Genomic DNA, 22,851 nt, shown 5'->3' on the forward strand with positions numbered 1-22,851 from the left:
AATCCCTCTTCTCTCTTCTCGACTGGACTCCCAGAGCTCGGCCAGTGCCTGGCTGTGGATCTCCACATCTGCTTCCATCAGCTACTGGAGAAAGGCTCTATGATGACAGTTAAGGTATTCACTGATCTGATTACTGGAGTAAGTCAGTTCAGGCAGCCTCTCTACTATTGCTAGTAATCTAAGCTGGGGTCATCCTTGGGGATTCCTGGGAACTTCCCTATCACCTGGTTTCTGCCTATCCCCATGATATCTCCCTCTATCATGGTATCTCTTTCATTGCTTTCCCACTCCATCCCTTTTCCAACTCGACCATCCTATTCCCTTATGTTCTCATCCTTGATCCCCTACCCTCCATTGCCCATCCTTCATCCATGACACTGGGGAATTTTTAACATTTTTTTTGGCCATTCTGAATAGACTGGCCTGTGGGAAGTAGTCTTGAATTGATAGAAAGGCTATCTGAACACAAGACCATTTGAAAACTGATTATAATGAGTGCATGAATCACAGACAAACAAAGTTCTGTCCTAAAACTAGGAATAAGAGAGCAATGGGTTAGAAAATCACCTCACATGAAGCTTAGTCTTGCAGTATTTTCCAGCCAGCATCTACTAATTCATAATTTGAAAATGAGAGAACAGCAACAATCACACATAATATAAGTGACAGGGTGACATTACATAGGTTGACTATAAGCAAGTCAGTGTTTCTTTTTCTGAGGGTAATAATCCATGTTCAGGTTAAGACAAATAAGTAGATGGCACTGTAACAGAACATTATAACCGTTGTGAAAGATGCAAATTGTAAAAAAAAAAAAAACCTTGGAGTTTAGTTAAGGAAAAGCAGGGCTGAAGATGTAGCCCTGAGAGAATCTTGCCTTACATGCTGAAAGTTCAGAGTTCTGTCCTCAGTACCACCACAAAACCAAAAACACATGAACAAATGACGAGAAGGTACAATAACCCAAATGAAGCTTGGACAAAGGTTCTGACTCTGGGACATGCTGAAGAATCAATGGCATCCAGCCAGATGTGATTAGATGGAGAGGCTGTAACTGATAGCAGAAAAGGCCGAGGCACTGGAGAGTAAAGGTAGGTGCATTGCAAGTTAGAACAAAACTGTTTGAGTGCAGCATGGGTTCAAGGAAAGTACATTATAGTATGAAAAATGACAGGGTCTAGAAAGAGGCTCTGAATACAATCCCAACTTAGTGTTGATTGTCAACTTGAAGCATCTAGAATCATCTAGGAAGAGAGTCTCAATTAGGAATTATCTATATTAAGTTGGCACATGGTTGTGACCATTAGGGATTTTTCTCAGTTGGGTTAATTGAACTGGAAAGACATATTCTGTATGTGGGCAGCTCCATTTCATATGCTGGGCCCTGAACTGAATGAAGAGGAAGGAGAGAGGAAGCTAAGCATTAGCAAGTGAACACATTCACCATCTCTCAACTAGTCACATCCAGTGTGACTTCACATTTCTAATGCCTTGACTTCCCTACAGCGATTGACCACAACTTCGAGCTATGAGGTAAAATAAACCCTTTCTGCCCTAGATTGCTTTTGTAAGTGGTGTTTTATGACAGCAATGGAAAGGAAAGTAGGAAGGTGGTAAAGCAGGTGGGCACCAGATACTAGAACTGTGGAAGAGTTTGCACCCACAAGTAATGTGTAGAAAAAACTGGATTATGGGAAATGGAAGATAAGAAGAAAACCAGAGGAATAGTGAAGGGCATTTATTGTCACAGTTACCCAGGAGGAAGATGAAATCTCAACACACAGAACAGCAGCAGTTAATGAAAGGGCATTGCCTATTTCCCTCTTTCAAAGACTGAAGCTATTACAGCCACTGCTACTAGACTAGTTAGTTAGAAACTGCAGTGAAGACATATGTGTATAAATAAAATGATAGAACCTGACAAGGCAATTTACAAGCTAACACTCTAAAGTAGAAAAATAAGACCCTAATTCTAGGAAAAATATTGAGTGCAATTATGAGACAGCTATATTTCAACCAGGAAATTTTCTAGTGAGGGAAAGATCTGCACACTTGAGCCAAAAAATATAAATTCAGTCCTAGGAATTTGCTGAACTCCAAGGCTCCAAACAGTCTGAGTTAGAGAATCTATGAGCACTGGTCAATGGTTGTAGAAGATCAAAGGGAAGGCTTTGATCTTGACTAACTATGGTTCTATAAAGCAGTGTGAAAATATGGAAGAAAAAGAGAAAATGGACTAGATCAATTTTTGATTTGAATTCTGACTACAGAGATCATTGGGTAACTTATACCATTGTCATTTACATAAAACTCCACTTCTGAGATGTGGATATTAGAATGTGAAACCATAGAATATTTACATTACAAAAATTAATAGCCGGGCGGTTGTGGCACACGCCTTTAATCCCAACACTTGAGAGGCAGAGGCAGGCGGATCTCTGTGAGTTCGAGGCCGGCCTGGTCTACAAAGCAAGTTCCAGGCAAGGCACACAGCTACACAGAGAAACCCTGTCTCAAAAAACCAATAATAATAATAATAATAATAAATACAGGTAAAACATCAGACTCAGATCATCTCATCGCTAGCTCTTAAGTATAATTTCCAATTTCAGTGTGGTCAGTAGCTACCAATCATTATTATACCTCTCTTCATTGCTTGTCTGGCTCCCTTGCAGCTAATTGTGTCTGCTAGTAAAGAGAGTTGTGTAAAGTGGAACTTATGGGTGCCACCTTGGAACCAAACTATTACAGTCTATACTTGTAGTTTGCCTTCCTCATCACTCCTTAAACACGACATTCTTGGTTCTCAACTTTCCTAATGCTGTGGACCTTTGATAGAGTTCCTCATTTGGTAGTGAACCCCAACCATGAAATTATTTTCATTGCTACTTCATAACTGTAATTTTGTACTGTTATGAATTGTAATAAATATCTGTGTTGTCTGATGGTCTAAGGCAACCCCTGTGAAAGAGTCATTTGACCCCCCCAACAGGTTGAGAATTACTCGTTGTTCTAGAGAAACAGGTAAAATTTTGATCAGAATTTTTTTATACCCTTAAAAGTTATTGGTCATTCAAGAGGGTCAAGTAGCTTCTCTCTCTGTACATGCATGTTTGTATGTAGGCCAGAGGTCAATGCCTGGTGTCTCACCTCTCTATTGCTTTCTACTTTATTTTTTTGAGACAGAAGTTCATTAAGTGCGAAGATAAGCAATTTGGCATGTCCAGCCAGCCCCAGGAATCTCCTTGTCTCTATCTTCCCAACATAGGCATGTGCTCCATGTCTGACACATTTTTGTGGGCAATGAAGATCAAACTCAGGTCCTAATGCTCATGTGGTAGGTACTCTACTGAGTCATTTCCCCTGCACTTGAAGAGTATATTTTTTTAATGTGGAATATATCTGTTAATATTTGTAATATTCACTATTATGAAAAAGAGAGAGAATTGGTAAATATCCATTAATTTATTTTAAAATAACAAGTCATTACATGCTGTTAATATTTGTAATATTCACAATTATGAAAAAGAGATAGAATTGGTAAATATCATTAATTTATTTTAAAATAACAAGTCATTACATGTTAACTTAAATGACATTTTTTAACCCAAACAATTATAAATTCAAAAGAAGTAAGGGTATCAGTGTACATTTTGCAAATTTCTTTTTGTGTGGCTTAATATAAGATAGCTACCTTTTCATATCTGCTTCAACATATGAAAATACAAATAAATATCTGGGAAATCAAAGAATATATTTTTGAGAGAGGGTCTCACTATACAGCCCAGACAGAACTTGATTTTGTGACACTCAGCTTCCTGAGTGTTGGGACTGTAGCTGCATGCCACCATATCTGATTCAGAAAATATCTTACCATGATTCAGGATATCCTTTAATAGTCTACGAAAAATCATTGTTTCTCCAAGTACCTTTGCAGTATAGAATCTGAAATCATACTAATAGATTTTTGTATTCCTATTATGAAAATCTACACCATTATCTTACATTTTGAGTGAACTGTTTATTGGTACTTAATTTTGAAATATGATATGGTGGTCATTTGCCCAGAATTACTTGCTCAGTTTTATGAATCTTTCAGATATTGGAGTATTTCATCAATACTGCTATTTAAAACAACAATGTAATCTCTTTACTGGAAAGCTTTCAAGCTCTTAGTGGCAAGTAAGTTCCCAATGTTCTAATTTTTACTAGAAACCTAAAATTTTACAATTTGCCATAAATATAGTCAGCTATTGTCCTTAATACAATTATCTCATTTAAGTTTTTCTGAGGGAGGGCTCTTTTATACCACATAGTTAAATATGAATTGCAAAAACTGTATTCTATGGAAGTCAAATGGGACTGGGGTAGGAAGGACACAAGATCCACTTGAACCCAAACCATCACACAAGTATTTGATGTTCCTTGGGATCAAATACTATCCCTCTGTATACAATAATACTCACTCTTTTATCCTTAAATCCCACTTCTTCATTCAAAAAAACTGAAAAACATTTCTACTCAAAGGATATGATCTGTTGATAATCAATCAAAATATTCTACTTAAAATTAATGTTTTTCTCCTTCATGGCTGCCATACATAAGAGAAATAGCATTTCATATAAGCCAGTGTCAGCAAATAGAGCACTGGCAGCTTCTGTGGTGGAACATCACTGTCCTGATCTATGTGAAGACAACTGCAGTTTTACTCCCTCTTTTGTGCTCCTGGTGCAAATGTCAACAACTCACTGAAAATAGATACAAATATTTAAATAGAACGAAGAAAGTCAACCCCATCCAGAAGGTCCACGGACCAACAGCTGGAGAACTGAAGAGGCGGAAGAAGTGGAGTCACAGGTGAATGGAGTCTGGATGTTGTTTATCAGCATCAACTGTATAAAGTGATTTTTATTATATTTCCATTTACATACGTAACATAGTAGGATCATATATACTCTTTCATTACTCTGGCTGGTCCTTTTTCCTCCTCCTACTCATTCCCTCTCTTTTTCCTTACACTCCCACCAACTATTCTTAAGAGTTACCATTATTTAAAATTTATTTGTAAATGTGCATGTAGGTGCATGAAGAGACAAGAAGAGGGAAATGGATCCCTGGAACTAGAATTACAGGTGTTTGTGAGGCTCCTGATGTGATATTGGGAACTGGAGTTGTGTCCCATTCAAGGAATACTGAGTGCTTATAGCTGCTGAGCCATCTCTTCAGCCTACCTTTTATTTTCATGTATTCAATTAAAAGTCTAGATTCTTCATCTGAGAGAAAATATGTGACATGTCTGTCATTTTGAGGGTGACTTATTTTGACTATATTCCAGACATTTTTCAACACAAATAACCATTTCTCCATTATGGTTGAATAATATTCCATTGTACATATGAATATTTATCTAGTCCTCTACTGAGTGACATCTACACTAATCCCATAACTTGGCAACTGTGTTCAGTGAGACCATAATCATGGGAATACAGGCATCTCTATTGTGTGTTGACTGTGATTCCTTAAGATCTTTGAAAGATTATCCTGGAGATTGTGCAGGGTAAGCCAACTCCTCCACCAAGGCAGCTTTATATTGTGACATGAGAAGGAATAACTTTCATTGTTTAAGACACTTATGAATATTGCTCACTGTGGCAGTAAGACTCTCTAATACAGCAACCAATACTTTCAAAATTAAAATATGGAATGTGAAGCTTATACTATGTGCTTAAGTCAAAATGGTAAGGACTGAGGTGATACGCTCTAAGGCTATATGTTTCCATTTTGTCTTTTAAAATATTTCCTAGAACTATTACCAGTGACAACTGAGATATAGGCCCCTGCTCTCAGAGAGCATGATGCTAGGGGAGTCATGAGAAAGATTGAACATTACCATATATGTGAGTTCTGTTCCTTTTTTCAAAAATGTAAAAAAGGGATAAGCTCAAGCAACAATTGTCAAGTATTTTTGTGGAAATAGTAGGAAAAAGAAAGCCTATAAATATGATTCTTTGAAGAGTATTGGACAATTACCTCCAGGAAATTTTTTCCTAGAAAAAAATTATCTAAGAGACAAGGTCTGGGAAGATTTGCCTTAATACATGAGCAGATTAAGAGTGAGCCTCCCTGGCTGTGTCTGATGCCCTCAAATGAGCAATCAATAACTAGAGAGAAATTGGAATTCAGATGAAAAAACATTAGGTAGAATCACTGACACAGAATTGACTAAAACTAACTGGTCCAAAGCTCACAAAGTTTTCAAGGAAAGTGGATGGCTAAAGAAACTGGGAGCCCAAATGTCTTTCGTGTTTAGAATATGTCTCTGGTCTGATTCTGTATGCAGCAGAATCAGGATGTAAGAGAGGCAAGATCCAGGCAGGCACACTCTCAGGCTGTCTTTGTCAGCTCTGGCAGTGAAGGAAAGAAGAAAAGCAAGATCTGCCCAGAGCATGGAGTCAGGATTCTGGAAAGGAAAAATTCCTCTCTACTAGACTGTAGAATTAGAGTCTATATAAAGAATAGCACCCTTCTATTACCAATACCAGGGCAGGTTTCATCACTTTCATAGGTCAACATCTTCCATGCTTCATATGAGAGTCCACTCATGTTCTTATGTGCATGTATATTTGTATCTTTCATCTTGTTTACAGAATGTGTCTTAAAATAAATGCACTTAACAGTGGTTTCAGTTTTAAGAAAGATTCATTTTTCTCTAAGTACTCCGAAGTTATGAAGTCACTGGTACCTGTCCCAAGTTCTCTGTTATGTTGATTTTTTTTTCTTCAGGGTCTTTATTTATCAGAATGATTGCACAAGGCCAATTGTATCTGTAAGGGAGGCTGAACAAAACTAGAAGCTTGTTTTCATCACTTGCAGATACAAGTGGTAAATGAACAGAGGATGAAGATGATTTCTACAAATGTGCTTATTTGTTCTTTATAAAACAGGAAATTGGTGATAAAGTCTAATTGTGACTTTAAAACAGGAATGGCAATTGTGTGGATTTTAATTTTAGTTATATTTAGTCTGTAGCTATATTTAGTTTGATTGTTCTATGTTACTTTTTCGTCAAAAGTTAGGATAATCAGAAGAAATTTAAAATCTCAGACTCTTACAAATAATTAAAATTCAAAATGCAATAAACTCAACTGGTTCTATTGTGTCCAAAGGGAGAGGTTATGGAGAAGTCTGACAATCTGAGCGGCTTACATAACCCCTATGTACTGCCCAAATTTGTGAGTTGTTTCTAGTCAGTCAAGTAATTAGAGTCGCCTGGTGTAATTAGCAATTCTACACTTTGCTTTAGTAAGTAGATTAGTTGCATTTTACAAATAAGACAGATCACACAAGTTCTTAAATTTCTGTATCCCTGAAGTCACATGGAAGTTAATAGGAGAGCTGAGATAAGTAATCAGTGCAAGAAAGGAAACATGAAGGAAGACAATGAAAGCTGCCCACAGGCAATTTCAAACTGCTCCTGATCCTTCCTGCGCAAAAGAACACAGTCCAAATTGGCATTCAGTCAATGAAGGCAACAGTAGCCAAGACAAATCAAAGCTTTATCTCCTCCAGTGCTAACAGCTAACAGGGAGCACATTTCCCAACTGATCTGCATTCCATTTTAGCGATGTAGAAACAGCCACCAACAGTTACCCTGCAACTCAGGATTGCATTTGACTGTATTTAATACTGCTTGATATAAACTTGATAATGACATTGGGTTTGAAAACTATAGTAATGAAAACATTATTATTATTATTATTATTATTCCTCATATTTGTCTTCACATAAAAGTATTAAGAATTAGACCTGCCTCTTTACTCTTAATTTTGCATTAGTGTCCCACAAGTCACTTCAAGAACAAATATAAATAACAAATTCTCATGCTAAAATTTTGAGTGAAGACTTTGTGTATATAAGAAGTGATGGACTCCTATGTAAATCTTAACTATCATGAAATGAACTGTGGACATGTATGTTAACAGTAAAGTCTTTGAGAGGTAATGAGATCATAAAGGTGTATACTTCTTGTTTAAAATTACCATCCTCATGGAATGATACCTGGATAATCTTGGGAATTTATTTATTGTCTATGGAATGAGGATTCAACAAGCAGGTGGCCATCTGTCAATCAGGAAGCATGCTGTCAGCAGCATGGGAAGCTTCTGTATATCAGACTTTCCATCCCCATGATCTATGAGATAGCTTAGTGCCTTAAATGATCCAGCATATGGTGTGTGTGTATAAGTGAAAACAAGTCAGGAGAATGAGTGACAGTTCTCTGAATGAATATGGGAGAGGTAAGTATGATTATTTTGAGAAGATGAACTTCCAGGTAGACAGGTCAAAATGTGAGACTGAAATAGCTACAGCAAAGAGCTGTTTCATGTAATGATATTATTTTGTGAGGAGCAGAAAGACAAATTTTGGCTTTACCATTTACTTGCTCTCTGACCTTGGGCAAGGTCTTTGATTTAGGGAAGTTATTTAAGTCCTTAAACTTTAGTTTATAAAATTTAGCTTATAAAACTAAGTTAAAAGCATTAGAAATATTTCATGAAATTTAATTATATTATATAGAATAAATTCCCAAAACTAAACCGTCCTTTCCTATTCCTTCACTATATGAGTACTACTTCAAAGCAATTTGGGAGAAGAAGGGGTTTATTTTATTTTACAACTTTTAGGTCACATTCCATCATTGAAGAAAGTCAGGGCAGGAACTTGAAGTCTGGAACTAGAACACAGACCATGGAGTAATGCTGTTTTCTGACTTTTTCGACACAGCTTGTTCAGCCTGCTTTCTTATACTCCTCAAGATGACCTTTGCAGAGGTGGGAAATCCCCAGTGATCTGGGTCCTCCCACATCAATCCTTAATCAAGACAATATCCCATAAACTTGTCCATAGACCGACCTGATGAAGGAATTTTTTCAATCGTGGTTTCTCTTCTCAGGTAACTCTAGCTTCTGTCAAGTCAATAGATAACTAATCAGGACAGTCAGTAACAAAACTGTCAGAGAAAACCTCTTCTCATTATAAACATTTCATAATGGATTATGTCTAACTCTCCTCATGACCACTTCCTACTAATTAAACCATGTAATCAAATGTCTAATAACCCAAATTTTAAAATTTTAAAACTTAACTTCTAAGTATTCAGATATTTTTCCAGGAAGTTGTTTATTAGCTTTTATTAGTTTTTTCCAGCGAAAACAAACAAACGAAAAACCCAACAAAACCCTCAGAAAATCACATATAAAATACAATTGTTTTTCTGGATTAGAAGAAAGGAAGAGGGAAGGTTGAGACAGGATCTCATGGTGTAGCTCTGGCAGCCAGGAAACTGAATACCAGGCTGGTCTAGAACTCACCGAGTCCCACCTGCCAATGCTCTGGAATACAGGGGTTAAGTGCGTACTCCATCATGCCTGGCTGTGGTGATTTTTTAATGTCAAATAAGACCAAGTTTTGATGCAGTAGTTTTAATCCTCAAAGTCTTAAAAACCTATAGTATGTCCTTTTATTGCAGAAAACACCAGCCTTATGTTTTATTTTAATTTTATTTTGTTTAAATAAAGTTCTTTTTAATGAAATATTGGTTAATGCTATAAAAGCAGCATAGAAATTTCTTTAAGACACCATTAAATGTGGGTAATAGAGAAAAGCAAAGAGAAAAGCATGGAATGAAAGATGGCATATTATCTTTAGTTTCCGAAGTTGCCTACTTACAGAAGTTCAGTTGCCAGACAAACACCCACACCTGCTGTGCTTTTATAGGCATCTGTGAACAGAGAAGCTGCTGACTTTGACGACTCAGTGTACACATGTCCAACTGAGCTGTCTTTGCTTTCGTGTTTCAGTGACTCATCCATAATAAACACAGGTTCCTTTTGTGGTGATATATTGTGTACCCTAACAAACTTTGCCTGAAGATCAGAGAACAGAACAAGCCACTAGATTAAACATAGAAGCCAGACAGTGGTGGCACACACCTTTAGTCCTAGCACTCTAGAGGCAGAGATCCATCTGTATCTCTGTGAGATCAAAGTCATCCTGGACTACATGAGATTGACTCAGTCTAGGAGAGAAACAGAGTTAGGCAGTGGTGGCACACACCTTTAATCCCAGCACTTGGGAATCACATGCCTTTAATCCCAGCACTTGAGATCTCATGCCTTTGCTTGGGAAGCACACATGCCTTTAATCCCAGCACTAGAGAGGTTGAGAAAGGAAATGATATGGTGGGTAGAGAAAGGTATATAAGGTGTGAGGAGAAAGGAACCAAAGCCTTGTTGGCTGAGGAACTCCTTTCGGCTAGAGGCCTTTTGGCTAGAAAGCCTTTTCAGGCTAAAAAGTTGGTGAAGTAAGAGGTGGTGGCTGTGGCTTGTTCCTTTGTCTCTCTGACCTTTCAACATATACCCCAATATCAGGCTCTGGGTTTTTTATTATAAGACCTTCAGAAATCAAACAACAACGTTTTGTGGTCTTTAGCGTTTTCACTTCTTGTGGTTGTGATTTACATGGCCCCAGTATAATGTCAAAGCACTGTCCAGCCCCTATACAAAAGAAGACTGATATATATATATCCATGTAAAAATGGTGTGTGATAGGAAGGATCACTGAGGCAGCAGTTACAGTGTTGTTGGACAAAAGCCCAATGTTAATGAACCAACAAAAATATGTTGAGAGGGCCTGGAGTGATTGTTCAGTGATTAAAAGAACTTGTTGCTCTAGCAGAAGACACACATAGTAGTTCACAAATGTCTAAAACTCTAGTTCTAGGAAACACAAAACTGTCTGCACTGGACACAAATGTGGTACACAGACATATATGTGAGTAAATAATTCGTACACATAAAATAGAAGCTAAATAATTGAAAATTTAAATGTTGAGCAATTTGTCTTTAAACAGAAACATTTATAAAACAAGGTTATGTACTGATCAGTCAATGAAGGTATAACCAAAGGTTTATATGAGCCTACATTTGCCTTTCCCTTATAATCCTTGCTTTGGAACTCACTGACTCAGACTCTGAAGTTGCAACTCTACTATATTACATGGCATAAGTATGAATAACAAGAATTGACTATAGCAATGTATTTTTATAATATTAAATTAAATTTAAAATTACTACAAAGCCAAATAATATAAATAAGTCAAAGGGTTAATAAGTATAACTTTAAAAAAATCTAGAATTCATATAAATGTAAAACAAGTTCCTAATGAAGCTAGAGAATAAGGAGGGGGGTTATATATAGACTGAAGGGCAAGAGTCTGGATCTCATGATCAGCAACAATGAAAATGGGCAAAATGGGCAAACTGAACTGAGAAAATCCCTGTGGTAGATCCAAGGAATATTCAGACCCTTCTAAAGCAAATATGAACCCCTTTATACCTTCAGTCTAACCATCAGTATTTCAGAACAAAAAGGATAACTCAATTGCTTAAACATCATTACAAAGGATTAGTTAAATCTTGATCACAAAAAATTGTTGAGGGAAAATGGCCCTGTGTCTTCTACAAGAAAAAAGCAAGAACTCATAATAGAAGCTCCATGCCTCTCCTTATACGTTGTACCCCACAATGCTGCAGGTGAAATAACAGAACACTGATTCTTCTTTAGACTACCTTGAGCAAGTTAATGTCAGTCTTCATGGAACAAGACGAGCAGAACCATGACTGTAGCTGAATTGGGCTATAGTCTACTCAGGCTCCATTTTAACATTCTTTATCCTTGCTTTGTATGTGTGAAAAAATATGGAAAATTATTCTGGAGGGCAGTGTACAAAATGAAGTTCTGTATAAACAGTAACTCAGTGCTTTCTGGAGTAGTACTTAATTAAAACACAAAACTTCACCATAAAGAAAAGAATGAATAGAGTATGTACACACGTACACACGTATACACACACACACACACACACACACACACACACACACACACACACACACACCCCACAACACATATACTGCTTTTTAGACGTTTTAACTTTAAAAAAGTATTATTCACTTTAGTAAAAACAAGGTTTTGAAGCTACATGGGTTATAATAAAGCCAGGTCATCTTATAGATAGGCTCCATTGCCTATGTTATTCAGTCTATTCAGACACCAACTTCTTCACCTATAAAGCAGCAATTGTAATACTCATACTAAGGAGGTGCTTTTAAACTCCTGTACTGCCTGTTTGTATTTCTGGGGACTACTATCAGTTGGTTTTTCTTTATAGTAAAATTTTTTGTCAGAAGAGATTGAAAACATGCAAAGACTAATGTTTCTGCTATTGTGCTTAATTAATCCCCTTTATGAACATGTAGAAGTGAATCAGATTTGAATCATCAGAGGATAAAGTACCATCTAGCTGAATGCATAGACTGGAAGCAAGATTCTAAGAGCTGTAATAAACAGCCCAAGGTCAAATGTAGAGTTCATCCCCTTCCTCTCATCTTCCTCTTTGCTTTCATAGGTTCATTTTTCTTCAACCTGCAAAGCCAGAGGTTTTCATGGTGCCTCTGCTTCATCTTCAACGATCCCAAGACCTGGGCATGTTTCTTATGGGAAAATAAAAATCTTGTAAAATCACATTTTATTTAAGCTATATGAAATTTGTAGTTAAAATTATTTTTTCTTGCTATGCAAAATGTGATGGCCAGTCTTTGTTGTCAGTTTCACTATATCTGGAATCAACTAAAATCCAAGAAGGTAGGCATACCTGTGAGGGATTTTCTTGATTGGATCCTCTGAGGTGGGAAGGAAGATCCATATCTTCCCACCTGGTGGCAGCCTACAAAAAAGGACATGGAAGAAGGAAGATATTGTGTTTTGCCCACTTTCCCTTACTTTCACTAGCAAGTTTATCTACCCTATTGCTGAGGCATTCCTTCATTGGTATTAGAATCTACTTTTTTGTGATTCCAACACAGACTGAAGACCAGTTGAGACATCCAGCCTCATGAACTGAACGACTATTGGATTGCTGGTCTACTATTGGTAGACAGCCATTGTTGCATTAGCTGGACCACAGCTTGTAAGCCACTCTAATAAATGTCAGCTATGTTATTTTAGATAATTAAAATTCTATCAGCTATGTTATTTTAGATAATCCTCATACATAAAGCTAAATATCTGTTCTAAATCAGAAGGGTGTCTTCCTTACATTAAAGCTCATGGAGAGAATGTTGGGTAGTATTAATAGATAATTACACCCTTCCTGTATTTCCATCATTAAATGAAACTTCTAGTCTATTGTAAGAATGCAAATGTTAAGATAATGAAAATATATTATATGAATGAATAAAATTCTCAAAGAATTAATAAAATATTATTTTTAAAAATAATGTAAATATTTACTTGATTTGTTGGCAGATATTTGTGGTGATATTTTATCTGTGTACCCCAATGAAGCTTCACTGAGGATCAGAGGAAAAAGCCAGCCACTATATTAAACATAGAAGTCAGGCAATGGTAGCTCACACCTTTGATCCTGTCACTCAGGAGGCAGGGAAATGTCTGTATCTCTGTGAGTTCAAGGCCACACTAGGAACAGAGCCAGGCATGGTGACACATGCCTTTAATTCCAACACTAGTTAACCATAAAAATCTAGCCAGGCGGTGGTGGCGCACGCCTTTAATCCCAGCACTCGGGAGGCAGAGACAGACAGATCTTTATGAGTTCGAGGCCAGCCTAGTCTACAGAGCGAGATCCAGGAAAAGCGCAAAGCTACCCTGTCTCGAAAAACAAAAACAAACAAACACCCCCCCCAAAAAAAACAACAAAACCATAAAGATCTAGAGGTCTGTACAGACAGACAGGAAGTGACAGAGTTGGGCAGAAAGAGGAAGTGATGTAGCTGGGCGGAGAAACTAAATGAGATGGCAGGGATAGAAGGCATATAGGTGTGGGTATACAGAAAGTAGGTCTCTTTGGAGACTGAGGAGTAGGTAAGGTGAGGTTGGCTGTGGCTTGATCTATTACTCTGATCTCTCGGTTTTCACCCCAATATCTGGCTCTGGGTTTTTTTTTTTTTTATTAATGAGACTGTTTAGCAATTCATCTTACTGAAACTAGATATGGCAAGTTTCTACTCTGAAATACTTTTTAATAATAGTATTAAGGGGCCATAGTAGCATGGTTGGTTAAATGGACTCTGCTTCTACCAGCTGGCTTCAGGGTTGCATTATAGTATTACCTCCCATCAGCCAAATAACAAGCACCTTAGGGAAGTTCAAATGAATTTTCAGAAGTCCTAAAGCTATAGCTATGCTGCCATAGTCTTTAGAACATGGGAAGGAGGACTGAGGCATGAGATGATTAAGGAAAGGTGCCTTAGAGACATTCCTTTCAGAATAGTAATGAAGACATAAAAAAATGAATGAAAGGGAATTGTTAAAGACACCGTCTTTTTAAACTGTAAATTGGCAAGTAATATCTAACACTTGAATGCTGTTGAGAATTTATCCAGACAACAAAATTCTCATTTTAGATTTGCCAAAGGTATAATTTAAATGAGAGAGACAAACCCAAAAGATCAGCCTACAAAAAAGCCCAGGTTTAGCAACCTGACTGTAGGCAAGAGGCTAACAGAAGCCACAGGGAAGCTAACTACTCGATGAAATTGCAGGGTGGGGGGCTTTCACAGTTCTTAAAGTTTGTTTTTAAACATTTAAAACAACATTTCCAAATACAGTCGTACTTCTACTGGATGTTTCTGGGATTCATCCTACAGCTATTCCCTCAGGAGGAACAGTGCCACACACTTATTAGGTGCGGGTTATTTGTGTTTAAGGAAAGAGCAATTTCAGAACAAGAAGAGTCCACTGGGAATATACAACTTTGGGAAAGGCCTCAGCAGTGGCCAGCATCTGGGCTTTCTCATGAATGACTAACCAGGTCCTCTTCAAGAAGCTGCTTCTAGAAAAAGGGGACCATTCCAAGAGCTACTACCAGTTTTTCTCAAGACAGATCAGAAATTCACTTTGGACACCAGTGTTCAGGCAAACTCAATCTATAGACAATTCCAATGACAGAGCTTTGTCTCATTTATTTTAAGGAAAAATTTCTTTAGACTAAAAACATTTTTTATATTTATTTATTTACTTATTTGTTTGTTTGTTTGTGACAGGGTTTCTCTGTGTAACCGTCCTGGCTGTCCAGGAACTAGCTTTGTTCCAGGCTAGCCTCAAACTCACACAGATCCTCCTGCCTCTGCCTCCCAAGTGCTTAAAGGTGTGTGCTACCACTACTGCCCAGCTAAAAACAATTTTATTTTATTTTGTGTGTATGAGTGTTTTACCTGCATGTATGTGTAGCGAGTATGTGGTTGGTGCCTGATGAGGTCTTAATAAGGGGGTGTTGGATCCTTGGAACTAAAGGTACAGAAGGGTCTAAGTTTCCATGTGGGTGCTGGTAATTGAACCCAGGTCCAATGCAATAGCAACAAATGCTTTTAACAGGTGAATCAACTCTCCAGCCCTCAAGGGAGGTTTTAACAATTTGGTAAATTGGGTACCTTGTAGTAACAACACAAATTTTAGAAAGTTTAGAACCTATGTGAATGAATGATCTGTCATTTTTATTTTCTAGCATCCCTCACAGTCAATAGCTTGACTTCTACAGGCACTTTTTAATCTGTGTTATTTTTATCCCACAAATCTTACAGTAGCCAAGTTACCCTAAAACCTGCTGCCAGTGAGATAACATAATGGAAGCAAAACAGGGAAACTGGCATATTTAGAACTACTGACAAATAATTACAGCAAAACTGATCGAATCACAGAGACAGTTGCCAAAATACTACAATCCTTCATCAAAACAAAAGCTGTCCTTAATGCTGTTATCCCAGGGTTTTGCTTTCTGTTACAGATAATCCAATAATTCAGGCTACTAAATCAAGCTAAGGTGTTAAGTGCTCTGTCTTGCTTCAGCAGATCACTTCTACAACTCAGCTGCCTTTTACCCATGAGAGGGACTATTGGTTGACTTTAAAAGATGTGATTTTTTTAAAGTCCACTTATTTGTGGTGAAAATGATTTTATTTTTTAGTTCCAAGGTAAAATAATGGCATTTGTCTTAGTGGACTAGAATTAAATCAACAATGGCTAGGCTATATAAAATAAAATTAGTATACTGGATAATTTTTGAGAGATGTGAGGTTATAGATTTTTTAATTTGAAAAAATATGTATCTATGAAAATTCTAACAATGTAAAGGCCATGATTTGGATTTTTAAAAATGTGTCTTTAATGGAAATAGAATTGCATCAACTTTTCCCCTCTTTAAAATTCCCAAGAATATAATTTATTTACCAGGGTCCAAAGAAATGGAAAAAAATCAACACATATTATACAATATCAAAAACTTGAAAAGGCAAAAAAAAGCAATTATAAGCCTGGTATTTGAGTTTTAATAAGTATTTTTATACTTGAAGAAAGAATTCATTTATTTTCTAACTAACTTTGGGGGGACGAAAACTGGAATTATTGTTTAGTATCACAAGGACACAGGGCTCCTAAGGATGAAAGAAGGGTTCATGTTCAACTTAGAACAGGAAGTCATGGTGCTGCCTTGTTTGCCACTATATCCTGTATTTTCCAAAGAACACATCACAAATTAAATTAAAACAAGAAACTTGAAGGTTACTAAAGAGTTACTAACAAACATCTAGATCCTAGAATCTACAATCCAATAAATGAAATGGGAATTCCTACTTATTTTTCTTAAAAGCTAATGTTCCCATTTGTTTTGAGGATTAAGATACTAGTTAAGCAGAAATTATGTGTGTAAATATCTAGTAAAATTATTCCAGTAATGAGACATTATAAACATAAGCTATAGTAGGTATAGGAATTATTCTTTTATGTAGTGAAAATACTTTAATGTACAATTATTTTAGCATGCCAAATTATTTACAAGAGAATTTATGGATTTATTTCTGACTTATCTGAATTTTACTTTCTAGGCTATCTGCACTGAGATGAACACTGGCTTCAAAACATACATCAAAACCTTATTACTGAATAAGACCTTATTTGGAAATGTGGTCTTTGGATCTTGAGATAACATAGTGGACTTATGGTGGGTCCTAATGTAATCAGGAGTTATAATATAAGAGGGCAGAAAAAGGGAAAAGGACTCAAGGAGCAAGCTCTGTGAAGACACAGGTAGAGAAAGGGATAGACACTGAAGGGCTAGCCCTGTGAAGAAAAACTTAGAATTGGGATTATGTGGGCATCAGCCAAGGACTGCCATGGGTTTCCAGAGCCCTAACCACTATGAAGGAAGCCTGGAGTAGACTAATAATCTGTTAGAACCATGTAGAGGAACTCACTGTCTCACACCTTAATTTGCAGCTTCCTGCCTCACCACTTCACAGTACCAAATTCCTGTTCAAGTCACCTGGTGTGGGGGAACTTACAGCCTCAGAAAACTAGCACAATAACACAAAATAAAGGTTTGAAATTAATAATGGAAATCAATAACTTAAAAATCAATGTTAAATTAAAACCCCAGGAAGTCTAAATATAGACTGTACTTAATAGTAACATATCAATATAGGTCAATTAACTATGGTAAATTAATACAAGACTGTAAAAGAAGTTGATATGGGCAAATGTACCCCACTTATCTTTGAAGTTTTATACAAATCTAAATTAATTATAAAATAAATAGTTGTTTAACAAGAAATAAGGACTGCTATATTACCTGACATAGATGATCATATCAAGAGGCAGAGTGGCTTTAGAACATTAAAAGGAACCTTCTGGCTCCCATCTTCCTGTTCTGCTCAGAGGCACTTGCTCTGTTTCTTCCTTGTAATGAACTGTTTTGCAGACTTCCTATCATGTCTCCGAACTGGGTCTAAGCCAACATTTACAAAGAGGTTGAAAGGTCATTATAGGTGGGAGCAAACTTGCTCAGCTCTGCAGCTGGAAATAAATACACCCTTCTTTAACACTTGTAGGCAATGCAAATACCTGGGGCATGGCCATTAGGGAAGGAGGAGACGGGGTGTCATGAGCACCATCCATTGCATTTAATGTCATCTCACTATCTAGTGCACAAAGAGCAATGGCTAGACCCAGGTTCCAAGGCCACCAGATGTCACTTACACCAGATTCCTTTTCATCTGTTGGAGGAACTTCCTGATGAATGAAATATCATTTTCTAAAGCTTTTGAAAATAAGTATTTCATTGCCAGTTTTGCGCCAAATTTAAAAAAAACCTGATAAACAGCTTACAACATAGTTTAGGAAATAAAGAATTTATTCTATATTGTCATGGCCAGGTTTATAAAGTAAACACTGGAGTAACACATCCCCAGCAATTCTGTGTAGTTTCCAGAGAAAACCTACCCTGTGTAGTCTTATAGACTAAAGAACAACACTGTAACAAGCAGCCAGGAGAGCTGTCTGACTCTTCAGAGCATGGAATTGTAGGCACATGTAGGAAAATTGAAAGAATACTGAGCCCCAGAAATGTGGGTGAGCGGCAGCCACTAGGCTGGTTATTGACCTTCTCAGAGGCTTTGTTTCTCCATTTGTCAAGCTGAGATATGTTCTACTTCTTCCCTGTGTGGACCATAACACTTAGATAAAGAAAACATCTCTAGGCTAGTTTTCTTTCTTTTTTTTTCCAGGACTGTAGAACCTCCTGATTCACTCTGTGGGGCACCGCACAGCCTCCCAAAGGCGACGAAGCCCCTTTGCTGTGCGCACCACTGTTTAAACAGCCACTACAGGCAGCGGTAGTTCTTGGGTTGGGTGCCATAAGCTATTTTTATATTAATTCCTTTTCTTTTCTTTTAAATGAGACTCTTCCTAGAGCATCAGGCACATATAAGCTAATACTCATGCTTCATTTACCATGCTAAGTCAGGTAAGAAATGAGTGAAAAAATAATATTAATTGCACTGTGACCTAAAATAGTCTGAATATTGGTAGACATAAAAGAGATTAAGAAGCTCAGATGGGTGAATCCCAATGTTGAACAGAAGCACCAGAAGCCTGGCCTGAGAATGCAGCAGGTCATGATTGGTATCCACAAACTAAGTAACTGCATTCAGTGTCCCTGTGCACATGGTCGCAAGAGACACTTTGGGATGTGCAATGGTTAAATTTATATGTATATTATCTAGACCACCAAGCTCCTGTAGCTAGCTGACTAAACATTTGTTTTCATTAAGGTGCTTATAGGATGAGATTCACACTTAAGTCAATGTACTTTGAATAAAGAATGTTATTTTCTGCAATATGGTAGCTTTATCCAGTCTGTGTAAAGTCTTATTGGGAAAATTCAGTATTGGGGCTTGAGATGGTTCAGAGGTTAGGAGAGAGCACTTGCTACTCTAGCAGAGCACATAGATTTTGTTCCTAGCTCCCACGTGGTTGCTCAAACGGTCAGCAACTCCAGTTTCAGGGAATCCAGTTCCCATTCCTGGACTCTGTATGCACCAGACAATGTGGTTCACATGCATAAAAAACTTTAAAAAGAGAAAACTTTAATGCTTCCTTTGTAAGGAAGAATTTGGCCATCAGACTTCTCAGACTTGACCTGTAGCTTATCTCTTGCCTTCCAGCCCCAGGAGATATTGACTGACCATACCCTAGTCATTAACTAAATCCTGAATCTCAATTTCTCTGTCTCTCTGTCTGTCTCTGTCTCTGTCTCTGTCTCCCATTTCATGACATAGTGGAAAGGTTCATGCAACAAAACCCAAAGGCTGCACTCTGACAGTTCTGCCCCTCACTGGTTCATGGTAATGTTCCTTGGTTGCCTCCGATCTCCACACCAACTCCATGGCTACTATTTTTTACATTCAGCATACAGGAGGAGTCTCATCTCCCTCACAGGATAGCTATGTACAGCAAAGTGAGTAGAAGATATTTTCTGATTATAAGGTATAATACTGGTAATTGAAATTTTTTTATTGTATTCTGCATCAATCATATTTCATAGCCACAGCATTCAATAACATATTCACAGTATCTGCTGGAAGAAATTCAGTTGATGAGACAAGACTTCCCTGGAGAAACACAGCATATACCTCAAAACCTAAACTTTTGCAATATTCCTATGAAAAAAATCTCCTGTACAATGAGAGAATTTTACATATCTGCTGAATATAATAGTGAGTTCTCCCTGGTGCCTACTACATGCCAACTTAACATTCAAGGGCTTTGTAAAGTTTACCTGTCCTGAGTTGTGCTGTTAGCACAAGACATCACTGTCATTGCATGTTTTAGTTTTTCTTTTTTAACCAGATCAAGGCATACTGCTTATCATTTTATTGTTTTACATATTCCTGGAAATTTAGTCTCAGGGTTACAGAGAAATGAAGCTTAGAAATCTGCCAGTCCTTAGCAACAGAGAGAAGGCCTGGCTTTATTAGAAAGCTGTAATTTATGTTACTGTGGCTAAACACATCTTTTCATGTATGTTTTAGTTAATGGTAAAACACATTAAAGTTAGCTTCATTCACCTTGCCCATTAACAGAGACTTGCAAAAGAGGAAGGAATTAGGTCTTCTGGAAGTTCTCTGGTAGTTATTCATTTGGAGGCAATGGGTCATATTGCCTGGCTTCATTTCTACCTGTGTTCCACAGTTATGATTGAAATGACTTCACTGAGGAACACAGTATTTGAAAAGATGAAAACTATAATAAAAACATCAACACCAACTATTCCATTGTATGTGATCAACTCTTTGAATTAATATCCAAGAAACTGTTTTGAAGGAAAGGTAAATGGACATAATGTAGAAAAAGCCAATCCGATTAGCCTTCTCCAGAAAGCTTCACTCTGCACTTTCTCTCCATGCATTTTGAAACCCAGGACCATAGATATTTCACTGGACAGCAACTTATTGACAATTTATTACACACCAGTCATTTCCCTGGGTGTTTGGCACACTGTTTAATGCTGGGATTCAAATTAAATCTGGAAGATACATTACTCAAATTGGAGCTCATGAGGCTACTCCTGTTAAACTGAAAAAGAAAAACTATAGTTTCTGGAAGAAGTAGACAAGGGCTGGAAGGGTGAAGACAGAAAACCACAGTGGACACTTCACAGATTTTTCCATTTTATATTAGACAATAAGTCATATTATTTACATATGTTGTCTGTGACTCTTGTGACTCCCAGCAATCACATCTACTGGCGTGTAATCTTTCCTATTGATAAAGAACCTGGGACTCAGCAAAGTCAAGTAGCCCATCCAAGGCTAGCTAGCCTGTGATGGGATCGGACTACTAGGAAGGCCACTGTCTTAGTTAAGGTTTCTATTGGTGTGATGAGACACTGTGGCCAAAAGCAGCTTGAAGAGAAGGGGATTTATTCGACTTATGTATCCTGAGTCACACTGCACTGCGGGAAGCTAAGGTGGGAATGGAAACTGTGTAGGGATCTAGAGGCAGGAGCCAATGCAGGAGCCAGAGAAGTGTTGCTTACTGGTTTTGTCTCATGGCCTTTTCAGAATGACTTCTTATAGCACCAAGTGTAGTGATATTATGTTCCTCAAAATATTGTGCACCCTAATAAACTTGTCTGGGGTCAGAGACAGGACAGCCACTAGATATAGAGGCCAGAAAATGGTGGCACACACGCCTTTAATCCTATCACTTAGGAGGCAGAGATCCATTCGGATCTCTGTGAGTTCAAAGCCACACTGGAAACAGCCAGGCATGGTGACTCGTGCCTTTAATCCCGGGAAGTGATGGCAGGAAGCAGAAAGGTATACAAGGCGTGAGGACCAGGAACTAGAGCTGGTTAAACTTTTAGGCTTTTGAGCAACAGTTCAGCTGAGATTCATTCTGGATGAGGACTCAGAAGCTTCCAGTCTGAGGAAACAGGATCAGCTGAGGAACTGGCAAGGTGAGGTGGCTGTGGCTTGTTCTGCTTCTCTGGTCTTCCAGCATTAACCCCAGTACCTGGCATCAGGTTTGTTTTTATTAATAAGAACTTTTAAGATTCGTGCTACACACCAAGGACCACCTGTTTAGAGCAGGCAAACCATGCACAACGGGTTGAGACTTCCCTCATTAGTCACTAATTAAGAAATGCCCTGCATGCTTGCCTACACCCCAGTATTAAGAAGACATTTTATCAGATAAGGTTCCCTCTTTTCAGATGACTCTAGCCCGTATCAAATCGACATACAACTAGCCAATACAGCCACAGGCCCTCATTCTCTTTTGTAAATCTTCTCATTTGATGGGGACATAGAAGCTATTTAAAGATTGAAGAAGAAATACAGTAGGAATTCTTAAAACCAGTCCTTTATTTTTTATTTTATCCTTCACCTAAAATACTATCCATAGGGAAAGATATTAGAAAGTGGAAATTTAGATAGCAAATATTTATTGGTTTACATTATTCAGTTTTATAATATAGCCAATGAAATTTTCTGAAGCTGATTGCTCTGAGCAGTGCCACGAGCATACCATGGAGTGGCTGCAGGTTCCACCAGTGCTATGATGTTATCAGCTCTTGGTGCACTGCAGAACTCTGGCATCAGAGGAAGAAAGGGAGAGAAGATGCTGTATACATATCGCTCCTCTCCATTCACTCTGGAAGGAATTCAAGGCACATTTGTGGATAAACTGTGCAAATTTATTTGATATTGTCTATTATCATTCCTGTTCTCTGATTAGATGCAAGATATATTAAAAAGGCTATTTCTAAATAAGGACATAGTGGTCCAGTTTTCAGTAAATCAAGTGATTGATTCTTGTTCACTTGAGATGTCTGTTTAACTTCAAGCTGTAACTGTCTGCATTTAAAGTCACCACCCAGTCATGGAACACTGCTCTTTGGGAGATGCATTAAGGCTAAGACTTCTCACATCAGTTTGC

The 22,851-nt window shown here is 37.6% G+C and overlaps 1 protein-coding gene and 1 non-coding gene across 15 annotated transcripts in view; both read right to left on the minus strand.

Moving 5' to 3' along the window:
- Positions 1 to 22,851, minus strand: part of Lrrc7 (leucine rich repeat containing 7) — a 477,706-nt gene that overhangs the window by 422,908 nt on the left and 31,947 nt on the right. For 9 of the 14 annotated variants that reach the window (XM_052730907.1, XM_052730905.1, XM_052730904.1 and 6 more), the window contains exons 1-2: positions 17,702 to 17,733; positions 12,713 to 12,784 (exon numbers count right to left, since the gene is read on the minus strand). The exons of 4 other annotated variants lie outside the window; for them this stretch is intronic. In XM_052730907.1, coding sequence (XP_052586867.1) covers positions 12,713 to 12,784; positions 17,702 to 17,718 — 89 coding nt within the window. In that variant the 5' untranslated portion in view covers positions 17,719 to 17,733. Of the gene's footprint in view, positions 1 to 12,712; positions 12,785 to 17,701; positions 17,734 to 22,851 lie in introns of those variants that run through there. One more of the 14 variants, XM_052730896.1, reaches the window with a different exon arrangement.
- On the minus strand, positions 18,636 to 18,766 carry LOC128106800 (small nucleolar RNA SNORA68). Its single transcript, XR_008216848.1, has one exon. It is a non-coding gene; the product is annotated as a small nucleolar RNA SNORA68 (small nucleolar RNA).

The sequence above is a fragment of the Peromyscus californicus genome, unplaced genomic scaffold (genome assembly GCF_007827085.1).
Source record: "Peromyscus californicus insignis strain IS unplaced genomic scaffold, ASM782708v3 Scaffold_9__1_contigs__length_137607984, whole genome shotgun sequence".
In the NCBI taxonomy this organism is placed as follows: Eukaryota; Metazoa; Chordata; class Mammalia; order Rodentia; family Cricetidae; genus Peromyscus; species Peromyscus californicus.